This window comes from Terrapene carolina, unplaced genomic scaffold (genome assembly GCF_002925995.2).
Source record: "Terrapene carolina triunguis isolate 2854851 unplaced genomic scaffold, T_m_triunguis-2.0 Scaffold84, whole genome shotgun sequence".
Taxonomy (NCBI): Eukaryota; Metazoa; Chordata; order Testudines; family Emydidae; genus Terrapene; species Terrapene triunguis.
In genome coordinates, this window is record NW_020664435.1 from 40,744,261 (window position 1) to 40,764,197 (window position 19,937).

General features: G+C 44.0%; 1 protein-coding gene across 1 annotated transcript in view; it reads right to left on the reverse strand.

The window, feature by feature from the left end:
• The window catches only part of PIP4K2A (phosphatidylinositol-5-phosphate 4-kinase type 2 alpha), a 201,586-nt gene extending 186,481 nt beyond the window's left edge, over nucleotides 1–15,105 (reverse strand). Inside the window, exon 1 of the mRNA XM_024199516.2 lies at nucleotides 14,821–15,105. Within this exon, the coding sequence (XP_024055284.1) occupies nucleotides 14,821–14,961 (141 nt within the window). The 5' untranslated portion in view covers nucleotides 14,962–15,105. The remainder of the gene's footprint in view (nucleotides 1–14,820) is intronic.
• Between the last annotated feature and the right edge of the window lie 4,832 nt (nucleotides 15,106–19,937).

Genomic DNA, 19,937 nt, shown 5'->3' on the forward strand with positions numbered 1-19,937 from the left:
TAGAGGATAACAGCCTACTACTGTGACCATTTACTCCATTCAAGAAGTAGAGGTCTGTGGTATAGGTTTAGAAGTTCTGGTTTATAATCTTATTGATGACCCATGCAATGGATCAATATTGTTTCACATAATGTCATTTGTTTTCTCAGTTTGCCTTTTTAAAGGGGAACTAGGAAATAACTTTCTTCTGTATTGTTTGTATGTAAAGGTTGAAAAACAAGCACTTAAAAGTTTGGAAATGCCAGAATGAATGTCACTTGTGCACCATTAATTCAGCCCCCTTATGCAAGTGACTTGTGATGCAGTCTTTAATTACATGACCACACACAATTTGTTCTACAGGACCCCAACTTCACTCGGTGCATCTGGACAGTGAATGAGGCAGAGAGTAACAAGAACAGAAAGGACATTACAGTGCCAGAAGTAGAGCCCTGCGCGGATACAAAATTTGTATCCGCATCCAATCCATGAGCAGCAAACATGGCCTGCAGGTATAAAGCAGATATCCACAGATTTGCAGGGCTCTAGTCACAAGAGACTAGGACCCAAGGGAGCTGTGTTCTATTCCTGTCTCTGCCACAGACTTTTTAGGTGGCTAAGACTGCCAATGCATTTGCAAAAAGGGGGACAAGTTAAGGTTTCATGGACAATGTTGCTTCGGGCATTTCTTAACTTTTGAATACTAGACTTTACAGTCTTATCATTCGAGGTATTCTATACAAAGGATATCTAGACTCAATAAGAGACATCTCCATGGTATTATATATAGAGATCTTTGTTGATATTTTTGTGGGATGCTAGGTCAAAGAAGTGGGTTTTGTATTTTAGCCCTTCCTCATAAAAGCAGTAATTTGAATATTATGCCTTAGCAGAAATGCTACCTATATAGTCTTACTAGCCTCAGCTGAACTTTCATCCCAGAGTCCACCTATCATAACTGAAGAAGGATGTTTTGTGCAATATACTTGCCTGTATAGAGGCTCTAGGCATGTGCATAAACATTAAATACCTGTTAATACACAAGTGTTGTAAAGCAATTAGGGTTGCTACACAACACACCTGACAAACCCACAGAAGTAAGGAAGTGAAAAGTTAAGGTGCCAAGGAGTACTTGCCGTTTACTCCTCCAACCACAAGCACACACCTTACCACTATCACAGCTACTGTACACCAGACTAAGCACAACAAGTTTAAATCTGTTCCTCTTTCCCACACACCACTTTATCAAATTATTCACTCCTCACTCTCACGCCATTAGTAGTTGTAGATGTTTGATGTAGTATTTGGCTGTGTTGGGAGAGGGTAGTTTGGTAAAGGCTTGTTTGCAAAAAGTCTGTCATGGAGAGTAATGCAAGGCTGGTATCCCTAGGAGGCAGAGTAATACGTCATTCAGAGTCCTTTACTGTTATAATTCAAGGCATATCTTGCTGAAAAAAGTTTACACATTTCAGCCTCAGAATAGAAATATTGTCCAACAGCTAATAATTATTTTGGCCTGTAGTATAAATATCCATTACACAACTACTGTATTAAGTGAATTATATACCAATGATGCACTATACATAAACAGTTACACTGTGGCTGTACTGCAACACTCAATGCAATATGGCAACATTGTTTCTGAAAAAGTGAATTAAGTCCATATGCTAAGCTTCACGTGTACTTTCAAACAGAAGCCATCTGCATTGTGAGCACAACTAAAGTAAACAGTAATCAAAACACTCTGAACATGGAGGGTCCCAACACAAGACAAAGAGGCTTTGTCTATCATCTTTCAAACTCTGCTTCGTTAGAGATATGCAGACAGAAATTTTAGCTTCTAATACTGAAATAAGCTTCCTGCAAAAGGATTTTTGTTTTATTTTTTTGTCACCATACACACACAGAAGCATTGTGGATGCAATTCTACCCTATAACTATGGAATAGTGAAATTTAGTTATACATTAGAGCCATTTCACAGCAACTTAGAATCAGTTTTGAATGCCTTTGAAATTGAAATATTTTGTATTGGTATTGAATATCTACCAACTGCAGACATATACCTAATTTTTAGCATACTAAGTGGACAGTAGGAACAAAATCTCAGAGACCACACTTAATACTAACACTTCTTACAATTCACCTGTGAAAGATTCAGTGGCTCTCTATGAAGCATAACAAAGACAGTGTGCATTTTTTAAATATAAAGATTCTGCCCTATGATTTGTGTATCTGCATCCTATTAAGATTTAGCTTGATCCAGCCAAAAAACCAATGTGTTATATGCCTTGCCCGTCATTAAGATGCTGTAAACTCATTGGTAGGGCCCCACCAAATTCAGAGTCCATTTTGGTCAATTTCATGGTCATAAGATTTTAAAAATCATAAATTTCATGATTTCAGCTATTTAAATCTGAAATTTCACAGTGTTTTAATTGTAGGGGTCCTGACCCAAAAAGGAGTTTGGGGGGGTCACAAGATTATTGTAGGGGGCTTGCAGTACTGCTACCCTTACTTCTGTGCTGCTGCTGGCAGCGGCGCTGCTTTCAGAGCTGGGCAGCTGGAGTGCCGTGTCTGCTGGCTGAGAGCCCATCTCTGAAGGCAGAGCCACCACCAGCAGCAGCACAGAAGTAAGGATGGCACGGTATGGTATTGCCACCCTTACTTCTGTGCTGCTGCTGGTGGGGTGCTGCCTTCAGAGCTGGGCGCCTGGTCAATAGCCGCTGCTCTCTAGTCACCCAGCTCTGAAGGCGGCACAGAAGTAAGGATGGCAATACTGTGACCCCACTAAAATAACCTGCAAATACCCCCCCTCCCGCAACTCCCTTTTGGGTAAGGACTCCCAATTTGAGAAACACTGGTCTCCCCCGTGAAATCTGTATAGTATAGGGTAAAAGCACACAAGAGACCAGATTTCACAGGGGGAGACCAGATTTCATAGTCTGTGATGTGTTTTTCCTGGCCGTGAATTTGGTAGGGCCCTACTCATTGGGCAGTTTCTAGTCACAATAATCTGAAGCAAATCAGTAAAATAAATAGCTCTGCCATGTGTGCCAGTATGATGGTCATCAAAGTTTCCAGACCTCAAGTTTTCCAGGATATATCATAAGGATTTGTGATATTTCTGCCTGCAAGAGACCTAGAGTTTGCTCATTTATATCTTTGATTTAGTTGACATGTATGCAAAGCCTCCCAGTAACCATGCCCCTTGTTGGCTATATGTCAAGTGACTCAAAAGTATAAATTAAGATTTCTGTAAGAAGTGCACCCCCAAGAGATGCACAAAATTTCAAGGCAATCTGAGTAACTGTGGTTTTTTAGAGCACTTAGAAGAGCCAAGCTTTATGCAGAAACCTATCCTGAACATTAACTATAACAGAACTGGCATTCTGCTATAATTATTGTTATATAAGAGATGTAGATTTTAACATCCTCTCCAGGATTCATGAAGAGCTAAATATCTTTAGATTTTGTGTCAAACAGATGTTTTATGTGGTATGCAGAAAGCATAAGATACTTAATGAAAAGGGAAGTCCTCTTGTAAACGGGTATAAGATTTAGAATTGATTCCTTATACATACATGACCACTCTCTGCTTCTAGGCACCTCACATGCGCAGGAAAACATTCCATTGTCCACAAGCAGCTCTTATCACTATAAAAGGTGACATGAGGCAGTACAAAGCTTTACAATCTTAATTAGCACTGTTCACCATAATGGTGAAGCACGATTCCATTTTAGAGATTGACATATTTTGCAACTTGCAAGCCAGGAATGGCCTTGCCTATAGCTTGATCTAAAATTAATTGTGAAGTTTGAGGGAAGTCTCTGAAATGCCTACAGAAAGTTAGGCTTTGTTTTTGTTGTGATTGCTGCATCCACTAACAGCTCTGTAGTCAGCAAGAATAGGAAACATAGGGGGTGAAGAGACTGGATGAGGAGCCAGGAAAGTGGGAACTGGGCTGGGCAAAGAGAACGGGACTAGGTCTAGGGGAAGGGACAAGGCAGATGAGGGGCAAGCTTGGGAAGAGTGGGCAGAAGAGTCTGTGTGCTCATTCGAGCACACTCCCCTCCAGAGCCTTAAATGGAACTCAAGAATCCCAAGTCTTTCAGCAAATATCACTGAAACCCCCAGCAAAGTGTATCTCATCTTCCTCTAGCACTGGTCCACAGAGCAAGGAAACTATTGCATTCAGTTACTCTGTTAGATCAAGTGGCTGAGGTCTGTTTGGTGGATCTAAAGACCAACCCTGCTGAAGACTCATGCAAGTGCTAATATGATGCCACCTAGATAGAATTTCTGCTTTTTTAAAAGTCTAGCAAATTACCCAGAAAAACAACTGAACATTAATTTTTAAAATTCAAGAACTGAAAAGTTAAGAAATGCCAGAATGAAGGTGCCTGTGCAACCTTAATTTGTCCCCCTAGCGCATAAGAATTATGATATAGTCCAGTTTTTCTACAGGACCTCTCCCAATTCAGTGAACAGGATGGATCTACTCTGAGATGCCGAGCACCTACCCCTGCAACTTAAGTCACTGGGAGCTGTGCTTTGAATATATGAAGTGATATATAGTGCTAAGTACCATATATACTCGATCATAAGCCGGTTCGTTTATAAGCCGACCCCCCCAAGATAGATAAGTAAAAATGGAAAATTTTTATGACCCGTTCATAAGCCGACCCTATAATTCAGGGGTCAGCAAACTTTGGCTCCCAGGTCATCAGGATAAGACGCTGGCGGGCCGAAATGGTTTGTTTAATCTCGAGCGTCTGCAGGCACGGAGGTAAACCTAAGTAAACAAAGTGTCCCGGCGCGCCAGCTGCTTACCCTGACAGGCAGGAACAGCAACTGGTAGGGAAATTTTTTTTGGGGGGGGGGGGGGGGGGGGGGGGGGGGGGGGGGGGGGTAACCCCTGTGACCACTCCCCACATGACCCCATCCCTAGCCCAGGACCCCCACACTCTCCCCATCCCATCCCTTCCCACCTTATCTGGGGAGGGCCAGGGGAGGATGTCTCTGGCGCGACCGCAGCCTGCTCCGGCGGGCCGGCCCGGGCAGCGCGGCCGCAGCCTGCTTGGGGGCAGGAGGGGCCGAGCGGCACGGCCGCAGCCTTCTCGGGGGGGGGGGCAGGAGGGGGCGGGGCCGAGCGGCACAACCGCAGCCTGCCAGCCCCGGAGCTGCAGCTGCTTCAGAGGCTGGGGGGAGAGCAGCATGGCCAGAAGCGGAGAGACTCTGGCCCCGCCTCTGCTGCCTCTCCTTGCTCCCTCTGTTGGGGGGAGGGGCTGTGTCCCACCTCTCCCTCTATACCCGTTCATAAACCGACCCCCTTCTCTGGTGCTTCCCTTTTTACTAAAAAAAAAATCGGCTTATGAATAAGTATATACAAAAAAAATCAGATCCTAGGCATCTGAATGGGGCACACAGAATTAGTGGATTCTTTTGACCATAATCTCAGTGCCTCTGCTTCCCATCTGTAAAATGAGGATACTACCACCCCTTCACTCCGCATGGACTCAGGTGAAGGACTCAGGTGCTACTGTAATGGAGCACTACAGAAAAGCCAATGCAGAAATTAATAATTCCATCTTCAGAGCACGGTTTGAATAGGGTTCAATAAATAAGGCTTAGAGCCACACATTGAACAATGAGAAGATACAAATATTGAATGACCCTTCCTCCATCCTGTAGTGGGCACAAAAGGTGTTACCCAGAGGTCATTAGGTCAGGAATATGAACAAAGCAGCTAGGAAGGGCACATGAGAGAAATCAGAGCCCTTTCTCCCTCTCAGAAAGGCAACAGGAAGCAGAAGCTCCCAGGCTCAGACAATAAGCAAAACCTGGACCTGTGCATAAGTGAGTAAAGTTAATCCTTTGTAAGCATGCCTACACTGCTTACAAGTCTTTGTAACTTAACTACCTCAGCTGAAACAAGCCACTTAGCATTTTTGAACCAAACTAAAGAAAGTCCAATTCTTATTTCCAGTATGTTGGGGCCATGCCAGAGAAGTGTTCCAGACAGAGGTACTTGGGTCTTAAAGTAGCATGCCATGTTTTATTTGTGTCTTGTTCCCACTCCATTTTTCATGTGGCTATAGGTCAAGTAACACTTGTGCATTCAGCTCTGTTATCTATAACAGAAGTTTACAAACAACCATTTTAAAATATAAACCAACCTGCAGCTGATTCCAGGCTGGGCTACTGCTGGACTGAACAAGACATGGATGATAGGCAGCAGAAGAGACTGGGGAAGAAATGCAGGACATAAGTCAGGAAGGAGTCATGACACTGGGGCAGGGACCAGCAAGGGATGGAGGGGCACATGGGAGTATTATCCAAAATTAATAAGCCCATAAGAGAGGGCTGGAATGAGCGAGTTATACCTGGGTTGGACATGGGCTAATGCAGAAAACTTAATCATGAAGACTAACTAATGTCTGCAATGGGGAGCCCCGCTTTGGCAGACTTCGTAAGGACAGTTAGAGCAAGTCTCCCCTCCGGAAGCACTTTGAAAAATTGATTTTTTAAAGGGGGGGGGGGGAGAGACAGGGAAAGATTCTCAGACTGTTAAAGAGAATTAAAGTTGAAAAAATGTTTCAAGAAACTCCAGCTAAAACTCTAGAGGCATTCTTTACAAGAATTCTATACTTTTAAGAACCAATGTTGAAGATCCATAAGGGACAAATAAGGGATTTGTTCAGCTCCCCTCTGCCATATAACCCTTCATCCATTACTACTCTATGAAACACACACAGCCCACACAACTATCCAACCCTAACTTTGCCCCTTGAAGTCTGGTAACAAGTATAGTATGGAGAGAAACATCTCTCAAGTTTGAATCGGCTCTCAGATTATTTTCTGAGTCACAGACTGCATGGCATACATTTAAAAAAACTAGATTTAAACAATAAAGCCCATGCAAAGTTTTAGGTACCAAATCAATTAGATTTACAATAAGTTACATGGCAACTTCTGCTGGAATACAGTGAAGTGGGGGAGGAGAAAATTTAATGGTTGCTTTGTTAGAGGGGGGCATCTAAAAGTACATGATTGGTTTAGAAAGAAGCCAGAGTACAAAGGAAAACCAGGTGGGGATAAGAATTAAAAAATTAATATAAGGCACTAAATTCACACACATTAGTTTTTCCCCTTAGAAACCGTAGGCAACCCTTAAAAACCAGGAGAAAAACCACCCAATTATAGAAATTTCGACTAAGTCCTTCAGGATCAATAATGTATATAGCTTATAGCTTTATTTATAACAATCTTTCCACAACTTCCCCATTAACCACTCTGGAAACATCTCTATTGACAATTTTACCCCTAGCCTGCAAGTAACTCTTGCTGGTAAACAAAATATAGATTCATCTAACATTAAAACAGCAAGCATATAGTAACTCTACGCATCAGTAGCCTGTGGGACTCAGTCCCACAAGATATTAGAGGCTAAAAGGATAACAGGATTAGACACTTATGTGGACAGTCAGAAAAGCCAGTTACATTATATAGGATTTAAAGAGCCACCCAAATGAATAGGAGGGATATAAACCCTTCTGCCTCAGAGTATAAGACAGCCTCTTACTGATGGACCTTAAGAAGTTTCTTCCTCTGGGCTGTTAATTCTGTACCATGCCACTTTGGGTCTTCTTCTACCTTCTCTACAGCATCTGGTATTGCCCTCTATCAGAGAGTGGATTACAAAACTAGATGAACCACCAGCATGAACCTGTAAGACAATTCCTATGTTCCTTATTAACTTGTTTGCTCTGCTAAATCCTGCCTCTCTCTGTAAAGGTTAATAAGTCTGTTAAATTTAGAAAATTGTTCTCTATTTCCTATGTCAAGTGGAGAAAGATCAGCCCTTGCAACATCCTAGTTCATAAACTCATAAATTACTAGAGACTGAAACAGCTTTCCCACTGATCTACTTTAAGACCGATTTTGCTAGCTCTTCCTGTTTCACACTTACCGTGCATCTTAATCTTTGTGTGTTATCAAAGATGCATTTGGATTTTAGAGGAGATTATTAATTGCACAACATTTCTGCAGCAAGCAAATCATGTATGCATGGTCCCCCTTTCATTAACTTGTGTTGGGTATCCTTTACTGAATTATCAATCCCATCCCTATTCCTTCAGGAGTTTCTGATACCTTTCACGCAGCAGAAGTCAAGTTTCCAGGTCTGTATTTTCCTGGTTTCCCCCTAGGACGTAAGAGCCGAACACTCTCCAAGTCTCTTGCGGTGCCTAGAGCATAATGAACTAGGTTTCCAGTAAAGGCTTTCCTGTTTCCTTTGCTATTTTCTTCAGTATTCTAGGATTTAGTGTATCTGGGCATGATGCCCAGCTGACTTTTTTTTATAGTTCTAATTGCTTTATTAGCTGCTTTATTACCTACACCCGCTGGTGTAATCAACCACATTTTATTTCCTCCTGTCTCCCCTTGGAAATTCTTCGCCTAGTGTCTTTTAATGTCTGCTTCTTTCAAAAATACTACAGACTTTATTCAAGTCTATCATTAATATATTTTGAATTCGCATCCAGTCCTTCAGCTTCTAGTCTTGCCATTTCCTTCTCTTGAGAAAGCTACTATTTTGACAACTGCAACAACAGCATTCATCGCTGCTATGAATAATAGCTACACAGTTGCTAGTACAGTTGGTATGCCTGGCCCCTCCCTCCTCTGAACAGATATTTCTTGAGTAATCTGTGGTGCAGACAGCTGATGCCACAAGACAAAATGCTGCAGATTTAAATCATCAGGTGTTTAACAGTCTTCATTATTACTTTAAAAAGTATAAGGAAAGGGGAAGAGGGATCTCTCTACTCAAAACTGGATACAAAAAAAAAAATCAGCTCAAGAAGTGAAGGGATCAGAAGCATAGTGAACCATGATAGCAGCTGTACTGCTCATCTCACATCCGCTCCTATAGCTTGTTTGGATTTGAGTGGCAAGTGCTGCTACTAGGTGTAAATGAGTCCTTTAAAACCCCATCTAACAAAGTCTTTATTCAAAGACTACAATTGAGTTTTAGTATTTTCTCAATCTTCCCATCATCCTTCCTGATATTGTAGATATCTAATAATCTCGTTTCTATGTTGTTTTCCTAGTGCCTAGAAACCTAAAGGGGGGAGGGGGGAAAGATTTTATGAAACAAACTGCAATTCACCTTATAATCCTATTTGCTCAAAATAAGGTATACGTTAAACCAAAACAAGGAGCTTACAATTAAGTAACACCGCCACTGCACATTGCCTATATAATCAAGTGGTGCAAAGGAGTTATAATGCAGATCAGGATTTTCTGTCTGAAAAGAAAACTGCAGATTGCTCCATCCAAATTCTTAAACACTGCAATCAAGACAGCAGACAAAAGTAGGGCAACCAGCTGAAAAGTACCTGGGAGTGCTATCGGGCGTCACCAAATCCCAGCTGGCAAAAACAACCACTTAGTACAGCGGTTCTCAAATTGTGGGTCAGGACCCCAAAGTAGGTCACAACTGTTTTAATGGGTCGACACTGCTGGCTTAGACTTGCTGGGGCTTGGGTTACAGGCCCCTGGCCTGGGGCTGTAGCCCTTGAGCCTCGGCTTTGTTCCCCCCCTCGCCCAGACTGGGCTCGGGTTTTGGTTCCCCCACCTGCAGCAGGCTCAGGCCTCAGTCCCCCCCATCTGAGGTCATGTAATAATTTTTGTTGTCAGAAGGGGGTCACGGTGCAATGAAGTTTGAGAACCCCCGTCCTAGAAGCTACCAGCCACCAGCATAAATTATAGTAGACAGAGGGTCATTCTAACTTCATCCTGACACCAAACCAACCCCCAGCAGCTCTGGGGGAAGATACAAAGGTAGCATACAATCACCTTGGCCCTCCACCCTTCTCTCCCATGCCAGGATAGAGCCCTATTTGTTTTAATAGCATAACCAAAGTCATCTTTGCCATTTTCAAGTGTCCAACTCCAACAGATAAGGTTACTCCTAAATTATGCACATGTGGATACATGAAACATGGGACTTAAGTTATCATTGAGGCTACCATGATTGTGACATCAAAAAATCTCTCACCTGGAGTATCAAACTCCATGTTTTACTCTTCTACTTCAATAGGCCAAGTTTCATTCAATAGCATATTTAATCTGCAATACTCCAAATAAATCAGTTTATGGCATTTTGAAATGAGCACAAGTGCTCTCTCTTTCTTGCTACTTGAGTATTCTGGACAATGTTTACATTAACTTTAGAAAAATTGTTTACATTACTTCAATATATTCAACTGCTAGTTTCCCATCACATCCTTCAAGTACAGACATGTTGAGTCAAATTCAGTCTCTAGTCACGCATTTGCACTATTGAGTAGCAACTTTCATATTTACTGTGATTAGAATGGAAGAACCACCTACTGAATTCACCTATAAAGAACAAAACAGATTTTTTAGCCAGCTTTAAAAAAAAAAAAAATGATCAGGTGATATTTGCCTACCTTCCAGAAGCTCCCCCTCCTTAACAATTCATATCTACATCAAGTAGCCCTGCTTATCTCTCCAGTCACCAACAACTACCTAGTCTTTCCATCTAGGCTTCTAGACAGTTCTAGAACTCTGTTTTCTAATAGGCACCAGAACCTGAGTACTCTCATAATTTCCCTTTTTACTTTAGATCAATTTTCATTTACAGATTCAGATTAAACCTTGATGTTTCTAGCATCAGGAGATTTTCAGAACATATTGTGGTTTTACCAGTTCAAAATGACAGAAGACAAAAAAAAAAGCAAGCACAGATCCAGGAAAAAAGAAAATCCTGCTTAATTTCAACCCCCCCCCGCCCCCCAAGGGAATGGGAATTCACAACTATACCTTAGTAAGGCACTTTGAACCTTGTTAATAATTAAAACTCATCACTATGCATAAGTAGTATTTCAGAGCATTTCTTATAACACCCCCCACCCAGTTCACACTACCCTCACTGAATCGGATTTCATTCAATATACTCCACATTGTCAACTTCCTTCCCCTTTCAGTTTTTTCTTGTCTCATTTATATTTCAAATACAGGATACAGTGACTGCTTCACACATTCTCTCCTTTCTTTTTGTCTTCTATTATACTTTCTGTATTGCAGAATCTCAAAATCTGGCATTATTCCTTTCCTTGTTGGTTGATGTACATATTTAGTACAGAAAGCAGATCGAAAACAGACTGCCAACACTTACTGTCAGTCTTATTTCCTCTAATTAATGTAATCTATTCTGTGTCTGGTTAATTAGTCTCATTACTATCACTATGGACTTCACATTCTTTTAAATATTTTTATATCAGCACTCATTTAATATAGTCCAAGTCTTTCGTGGTTTCCAGTTTATTCTGTTATTAACTGACTCTGAAGTGTCTCCAACCTCTGTCCTTGATGATTCCAGATATTCCCCCAGTTTCTTTCAGATCTCTTATGAGCTGCCAAATTGTCATAATCTTGGCACTGTAGTACAATTGCTGAAAGCTACTTTGTTACTTTTCTGTTGCAGGATAAATCTCAAAGTTCCCCTCATCAGATGTCCTTTTGCTTCAATATTGTCCAGGATGAGAAGTCATTTTAAAATTCTTCCTCCTCCATTGACATAAAATGCAACAGGCTAGTGTGGATATAAATTCATTTTATTCACTCTAATCTTTATAAGTTTATCCTTTTGTGACCAGATAATGGGAAAATTTGTATATCATGCATTCATGCTCAGAACCACTTCCTGCCACCAAAGAATCATACACTTCTCACATAAAACTCACAGACTATTTTAAGTAAGTTTACTGCTAAAACACTGATATTTCACTTGAGCCCTAGTCAAGTTTTTAGTTTGTTATTTTCATCTCAAAGTGGAGAACAATATGTTACACTGTATCCTCTTGTCCAGAATGCCTCATACACAGAAAAATAGTTTTCACAATGGAAGGAAGTTTCTCATCTTTTCTGCATTTCATACAATAGTTCCATATTATGCTCTAAAGTCTTGCATCATACATACCAGATTTGTCTTGCATGTTCTATAACTTCACAGAAATTTGCTTCTCATCACTAGAGACACAGTTCCCTACATGCCACCTCACTCTTGTAACTAGCCAACTGACAGCACCTCTGCTCTCCGGTCTCTTCAGAGCACATGAAACAAAGGACACTGCTAGGAAGTGAACTGTTCATGTCCACACAGTCACAGAATTCATCCTACTATGCACCTTAAGGTTCAAGTTATTTGGAGGTGGGGAGCAGTAGAGAAGAGACATAGAATGTGAAGAGCCTGACAGGACTGCAGCAGGGGAGAAAGGATTCAACCTTATTTCCCCAATGTTGCACCTTAGGAAGAAAAACGACACAGATGGTGAATGAGAAACCGCAAGAAGGAGAGGCGTTTCTCCCCCCCCGCCCCCAGAAGGAAAAGAGGGCAATGAACAGAATGAGAAAGATATGTGGGACAGAATTAATTTTAGAGCTATGAAAGAAATGAAGAAAGAGGGAGAAAGGAAATGAGCAAGATTTACTAACCCATAAGTTATTTGCACTTAGATTTTACTATATTTCCCTAACAGATAGACAAAAGCTTTAAGCTTGAAGGAAACATAATTCAAACTGCTCTATAACAGCATTTGATGTGTCATACGTGAAGTTGTCTTGTTTGCTACTTACTTTACTATTAGAGTGGGGGTGGGAGACACATTTTGGTCTTTTCTGCTAGGACTAGTAATAGTGACAAAAGGTAATAGATACTTGCTCCTCCCTTACCTGTCCAATATACAGGATGCCACCAAATACAATTGTCCCTCGGGAGATCTGCAATCTATTTTGAGATCTGCCACCAATTTCTTCTATCTTAAGCAAGTCACATAGCCTCTGTGAGTTAGTTACTTTAACTGTCTCCATGGAGATAATGAAGCTTGCCCACCATTGTAAAAAAATCGGAACCTACAGATTTTCTTTAAAAAAAAAATTCATCAAGTTTGTCAAGTCTGTTAAATGGTGTATGATCCAATGATTAGATTGCTGACTGAGAACTATAGTTTGGGATGAGGCTATTGACCTTTTCATAATTTTCTTTAAAAATTCTTTTGTTTAACTTTACAGAAAAAGCAGGACCGGAGGGGTTGGGTGTCATGGCAAGGAGAGTCTGTTTTTTGGTACAGTAGTAAGACTGCCTTTATTGTTGTATGGAAACGTCTACTTTTATCCAGTGATCTCAAGCTATATCTCCTATTAACTAGTTGCAAGAATACCAAAGTATCAATTGTGTGACACTCCATTAAAAGAGAATATCATGTTTGACAGTATAGAACTAACGCTACCAATAAAAAACTAATATAAAAAACCAAAAAGCTTTTGACTTTACTCCCCAATGTCTGGATTTAGGTGATCTTTAGACTCTACATCATTAGCCTTCTGCATTAGCTATTTAAAGATGCAAAGCTGTGTCCTGAGTCACATAATGCCCCATGCATGTGACACCTTCATTATTAGGCTCCCAATTTTAAACACTCACAAGCCACAGTCAGTTTTTATGTATCTGGCAACATTAAATTCCTTGACAGCATGTAGTTATAACAGCATATCACCTGCAGAGTATGACACTTGGCAAATGTTGCCATTTGGCAGTTTTACCATCTCAAGAGCACACAAAAAACCTTTTCAACCTCAACAAAAAACAAACATTTGCTTAAACTGTTTTTGAGGTACCAGAACTCAAGATGTTAGAAGCATATAATTGCTTTTATTACCATAGTACATCCAATATGCACGCTTCTTAAGAACAGATCTTGTTGGGAAGGTAGAACAGCCCAAATCAGAATGAGAAATATTGTGACTTAATGGACACCTCTGTAATGTATTTTGCCTACTGCTTAATACATTGCATCACTGATCAATGGGACACAGACTACCTCAGGTACTCAAGATCAGCTATGCAGTCACCTTTCCTTATCTGGAGAAAGGTTTAATGCAGACATTAGACCCCAGTAGTCTCACGTTTTAAACAATCGTCACAGTTACACAATGGGGGAGGGATGGGAAGGTGAGACGTGTACATAACACACATAGCCACTGAAGACCTCAAAGCCATGAGAAGCGAAATAGTTTTCTCCCACCCGGCTGCTGCAGCAGCAGGGCAGATCAGGGACAATATGCATGTAGACATGCAAACTTTTATGGCTCTGCCCAGCCCCAATGATCACGTCTCAGCTTTCCTCCTCCTCCGTATAATCAGATTAATACCGCACGGGTTCCGTTCCACGAGCCGCTATCACGGATTCAGAGACAGGGCACTGCAGCACTGCAAGCCGGCGGCGCTTCCCCGACTTCCCCAGCTCGCTCTCTGGCTCAGACACTAACACCCGTGCTTTCGAGGCGGGGGAGGGAGGCTGCACTGGCTGCGGCTAGCGAGCCTCCTTCGCCCCCTCCCCTTTACAGCAGCCGCTTCTCTGCTGCTGCCTGACACTCACCGCGGCTCCGCGAACCGCATCCGTCCCCAGCAGCGGCGGCGAAGCCAGCGGACTGGCAGAAGAGCCCGAGCCGATCCCGCCACTGCGCTGCCCTGCGCCACGGCCGGTCACGGCAACTGCTGCGAGCCAGCAGCCCCACGGCGAGCGGCGCAGCCCGGCCACGAGAACGGCCCCGGCAGCTGCATGACGCCCGGAGCTCCCCGCCAGCCCGGCACGGGGCGCCGCACACCCGCTGTCACCCGCGGCGTCGCGTCCCGCGGGGACCCCCGAGAGGCGCCCCCCACGCAGGAGGGGGATGGATGCCCCGGTCCCCGGCTGCCTGGGCGGGCAGGGGGCTGCGGAGGGGGCGAGCGCCGGGGGAGCCCGGCACTTACCGAGTGGTTGACCCCCCACATGAGGACGCTGAGCAGCGGGTCGCTGGCCCGGAACAGCTTCACTTTTTGCGCCACGAAGTGCTTCTTCTTGGTCTTGGTCTTACTCGCCATAACGGACACGATGTTGCCGGGGGCCGCCATGGCGCAGCCGAGGGGAGGGGGCGGCTCAGCGCCCCGGGCCCGAGCGGAGGAGAGGCGCCTGGCGCTGCACGGGGGTGGCGGGCTGCCTGCCGCGGGATGCCAGGCGCATCCTGGCCTGGCCGCCTGCGCCGCTCGCTGAACGAGCCCCGCCTCCTCCCCGGGGCTTCCTCCGCCTGCCGCGCTCTGCGTCAGGCCGCCCCGCCCCTGGGCGGGAACGGCTCAGGGGACAGCGTGAGATTCGGCTCCCTCGTTACCAATACGCATGCCCGAGAGAGCCGAGCATGCGCACTGGCAGCAACGAAGCCTCTCTGCCTTCACTGTGCCCTCAGGGTCCGCTCCCTGAGCAGAGCAGAGCGGCGCGGAGGCGGTAACATCGGGGTAAGTGGGCGGCGGAGGGAAAACCCCGTCTAATAAAAGGGGGAAAGGAAAGGCTGGGGAACGCCAGCTGCCTTCCCTGGGCGGAGCGGGGCCCGCTGTCTCCATGTGGGGGGGGGTGTGTGTGTGGAGTCAGCCCGTCACCCAGCCTGGTGAAGACTCGCCCCGCCGCCTGCCTGAGCTCGGCGAGCCCGTGGAGCGCGAGCTTGTCACCCTACCGCGCTCCCCAGCGCCTCCACCCGCCTGGTGGCCTCGGGAGCGGGCATCAACCCGGGGCGAGCGGTACAGCGGCCACCCGCTGCCCTGAGACACGTGGGCGTGACACACACGGGCTACTCGCACCCAGCCCCGCCAGCCCCAGGCTTTCGGTCACGGTGCGCATGATCATTGCCTCAATACTGGTGGTCTGTGCCTCTTCCAGGACACTAATATTGGTGCACCTGTCTTCCCATTTGATCTTCAGAATCTTAGGAAGGCAGCGTTGATGGTGCCTCTCAAGGACTTTCAAGTGGTGTCTATAGGTTGTCCGTCAGCAATTCCACTGGACTGGTCACGTTGTCCAGATGCCAGACCATCGCCTCCCAAAACAGGTCCTTTTCTCTCAGCTGAAAGAAGGGTACCGTAACGTAGGTGGACAACAGAAGCGTTATAAGGACTTACTGAAGGACAACCTAAAAAAGTAATATTGACGTTGACACTTGGGAGACACTTGCCCAGGATCGCTTAAAATAGAGTGAAGTCCTACGTGATGGTCCCCTGCATTTTGAACTTGCTCAGCGACAAGCTGAAGAGGACAAGAGGCGCAGAAGGAAGGAGAGACTGGCTTCCAGTCATGGTCAACAACCTCCTGCTGAGCCTGAAAACATCTGCCCTCATTGCAATAGAACTTGTGGTTCAAGGATTGGCCTTATTAGCCACCTGAGGATGCATAACTCCCATGGAAGATGATCATACTCGGTAATGAGTGATCGCCCATCATCATATTCTATAATATTCCATTTTTAAATATTTTGAAATACTCCGTTTTACAACATTTCCGTTTGGAAATCACCCATGGCCTAAGCAGCAAGAAAATACCAGGTTACAAAATACTTCATAACCATGCCCGCGAATCCACACTGCCATTGACAAACTGGCATCTTCACAAGGCACTTCCTTCTGTCTCAGACTGTGACTGATAAGGAAACACTATCTACATCCCACACATCTCCCTCACTAATTACAACTCTAGCAAGTGTTCACGTTCCACATACTTGTACAGGTTAAGCATGCACTGTTAATGTATTTATGGTGGAGGTATCCACCACCTTCTGAACTGCACATATTGATCTGGAATGTTGCAGATCTCACTTTGTTCATGGGCTGATCACTGAGCAAAAAGACCAGATTTACATGGAAGCTCAAATCTAGAGGAATTTGCATACACAACCACCAATTGTTGAGTCTCTCACCCTCTCCAATTCCCTTTAACTTTCATCTTTTATATGAAAGTTTAATCAAGATGAAAGCCAGATAACTCAGTGGTGCTTATTCTCCATCCCACTTGCATCCAAACAGGTGTTAGACTTTATTCTGTGTTCTAATCTTTGCAGTTTCTGGTAGAAGAGAGGGTGGGATGGAAGGAGGAAGAGCAAGGGCTTCACAGCTCATTCTCCACAGTTCTTTCTTAAATTATAAAGTTATGTAGGAGCATATGGAGAGGTGTTCTAACTATTTCCTTTTTGTTCCTAAAACAAGATTCACCAAAAAAACCACCAAAAAACAGGTGCCTGAAGTTGCTATTGCAGACACGGAAGCTGCTGTGTGTTCAGCACTTTTGGGGAAAAAAGCAGATCACTTACTTAGGTGCCTAAAAATAAAGTTAGAGCCAGTTTTTAAAAGAGCTCAGCACCCAGCGGCTATTCTGTACTCTGTAGGTTCTGATACTACACTCATCACCATAGTATATGAGACATGGTCTACACTACAAAGTGTGGTTAGTGTAAGTCATCTCATGTCAACCTATTTGTCCATGAGTCTACGCTCATATTTATCTCTGGCCAACAGAAGCACCCAGTTTACGCAACCTAACTGCCTCCCTGAACAGCAATCAGGCATGGTTGAGTGATAGAGGTTGACACAGTGCAAGTGTAGACACTGTGTGACCTATGTCAACCCTTATGAAGAGCTCTGTGTGGCTCGAAAGCTTGTCTCTCTCACCAACAGAAGTTGGTCCAATAAAAGATATTGTGCCACTCAAGTTATCTCTCTATGTCAACCCTAACACACCTCCCACAATGCCTGACAGTGACTGTTCTGATCACAATTGTGAACTCCACTGCCTAAGGGTCACGGAGACCGGAAGCCCCCACCCTTAAAACACCCCACAAGCTCACCTAGCAACTCTCTCTTCTTATGCACAGCTGCCCAGCTGACCATGCTGGCTCCATGTACTAGATGCACTCCTGCCTGGAGTAGACAAGAGATACTGGATCTCCTGGACCTACAGAGGGAAGAGGCTGTCCAGGCACAGCTACGGACCAGTCGTAGAAATGTGGACATCTACGAAAAGATTCCACAGGGGATGCAGGCAAAGGGGTATGACAGGGATCAGCAGCAGTACTGCATGAAAGCAAAGGGACTGCGGCAGGCATATCACAAGGCCAGGGAGGCCAACTCTCATTCTGGTGCTGAGCCATAGACCTGCCACTTTTACAACAAGCTGTATGCCATACTTGGTGGAGACCCCAGCAGCACCCCACAGATCACCATGCATACCTTAGAGGAGCCTGAGACAGAGAGGCATGCCGTGAACAAGAAGGAGGAGAGATGTGGCATGGAGGAACCAATCGAGACTGCACTGCAGTCTAGCCTGTCCTTCCTGCCAAACCCAATGAAGGGGAAGGAACCTCGGATAAACCTGTGCATGCATTTTCCTTTACAATGTTTACATGTGAAGATGGCACCTGGTCTATCCCCAAGTTAACAAGACTCAGGTATCAACTTTTCATTGTTTTACTTGTATGAGAAGAAGTAGTGGTACCATAAACAGAGGTAGAGTTATTATCTGCTTTTCATTTCCCTATAGGGTTAGGCAGGGGGTGGAGAGAAAGCAGAGTAGTCTGTTTATCGTATCCAGGGATGTCCCTTGTATCCTACTGAGAGATTTTGATGAAATTTTCCTGGAGATACTCTGTAGTCTTCTCCCAAAGGTTCCTAAGGTTGGCTGCCTTATTTCTTCCTCTGTGATAGGACACTTTCCAACAACGCTCCACAATGAGGTTGGCCAACTTGGCTGGCACCATTGCATGAAACAGGTAGCAGCATACGAGCCCAGGCATCTTGGGGACACCAGCAGCAGCTGTGGTCTCTGTACCTTTGTTATCCTCAGGAGTGAGTTATCGGCTAAAATCACCATTGCCTGTGGAAAACAGTGCCAGTATTCATACCTTATACTCATACCCATGGAAATAGGGACTGAAATTTTATTGTTTTATGCAATCTATGATTCTAACTGAAAATGTAATGCCCTCTTCCTCTCCTACCCCCGCTGCCTCTTGCAGGCCTTACTCACCATATCTGGGTCTGGAAAGCTGTGCAGATTCACTCCAAAGCTGAAGCATCAATAAGCATGTCTTACATTTTTTTATAGGAATAAAGGAAGGCCATTTTTAAACTTACCTTTCACTTTCCATTGTGGCTGTAAATCCAATCATACATCTGTCTGTTTTATCTGTAGCAACTGCCCCTTCACACCCACAGAATCCCTGATCCTGAGGAGGAGGAGAAAGAAGCCCACTAGGGAGGATGTGTTCAGCGAGATCCTGCAGGCAGTTTTGCATCAGATTGCATACAAAGATCCTGGTGGTCCAACATGGCAGATGGCATGAAGCGGGACAGAAGAAAATGGAGAAAGACCCAGGACTCCCACCATGAGAGGAAGATGCATCAGGACATAATGGGACTTGTCAGGCAGCAAACACAGATGCTGCAGACTCTAGTTGACCTGCAGATCCAGCAATCATGGTCTTACCACCTTTGCGGTCCCTGGAGAACTCCATGGTGGCAGCTCCCTACATCCCCAACATTCTACATGGACTCCTGGGCATCCTTACCTCTACCACACCAAGCTGAAGTGCATGTGTAGCAAAAATGGACCACATTCATTGAAATGGACAGAAATATTTGCTGCCTTTCTAATTTTAAAGTTCCATTGCATTAATTTAAGTTCGAAGTTTATATTGTACTTTTTTATTTGCACATTTGTTTTGGTTTTGTTTAGCTTTGTTTTTTTTTTGCACTGCTTTTGTCACTCAATAAAATTCTATTCTTTAAAAGTATTTTAATCTTTATTAGTTCACCACACATACTGCAGAATGTACAGCAATACTTAAAGCACTCAGTTGTTGTAAGTGTACAGCACCACAGAACTCAGAGATTCAAGAAAACACCTCATATGTGTAATTGTAGAGCAAGCACTGCATAATTCATAGGTTTATTAAAAACAGTCTTATATGTATAAAATGTACACCAAGCACTAAACAGTTCTTAACAGCACCCAAATCTTCAGGGCCAGAGCACAGTCCAGAACAGAACATTAATGTGGCTGACCGTTAAAGTGC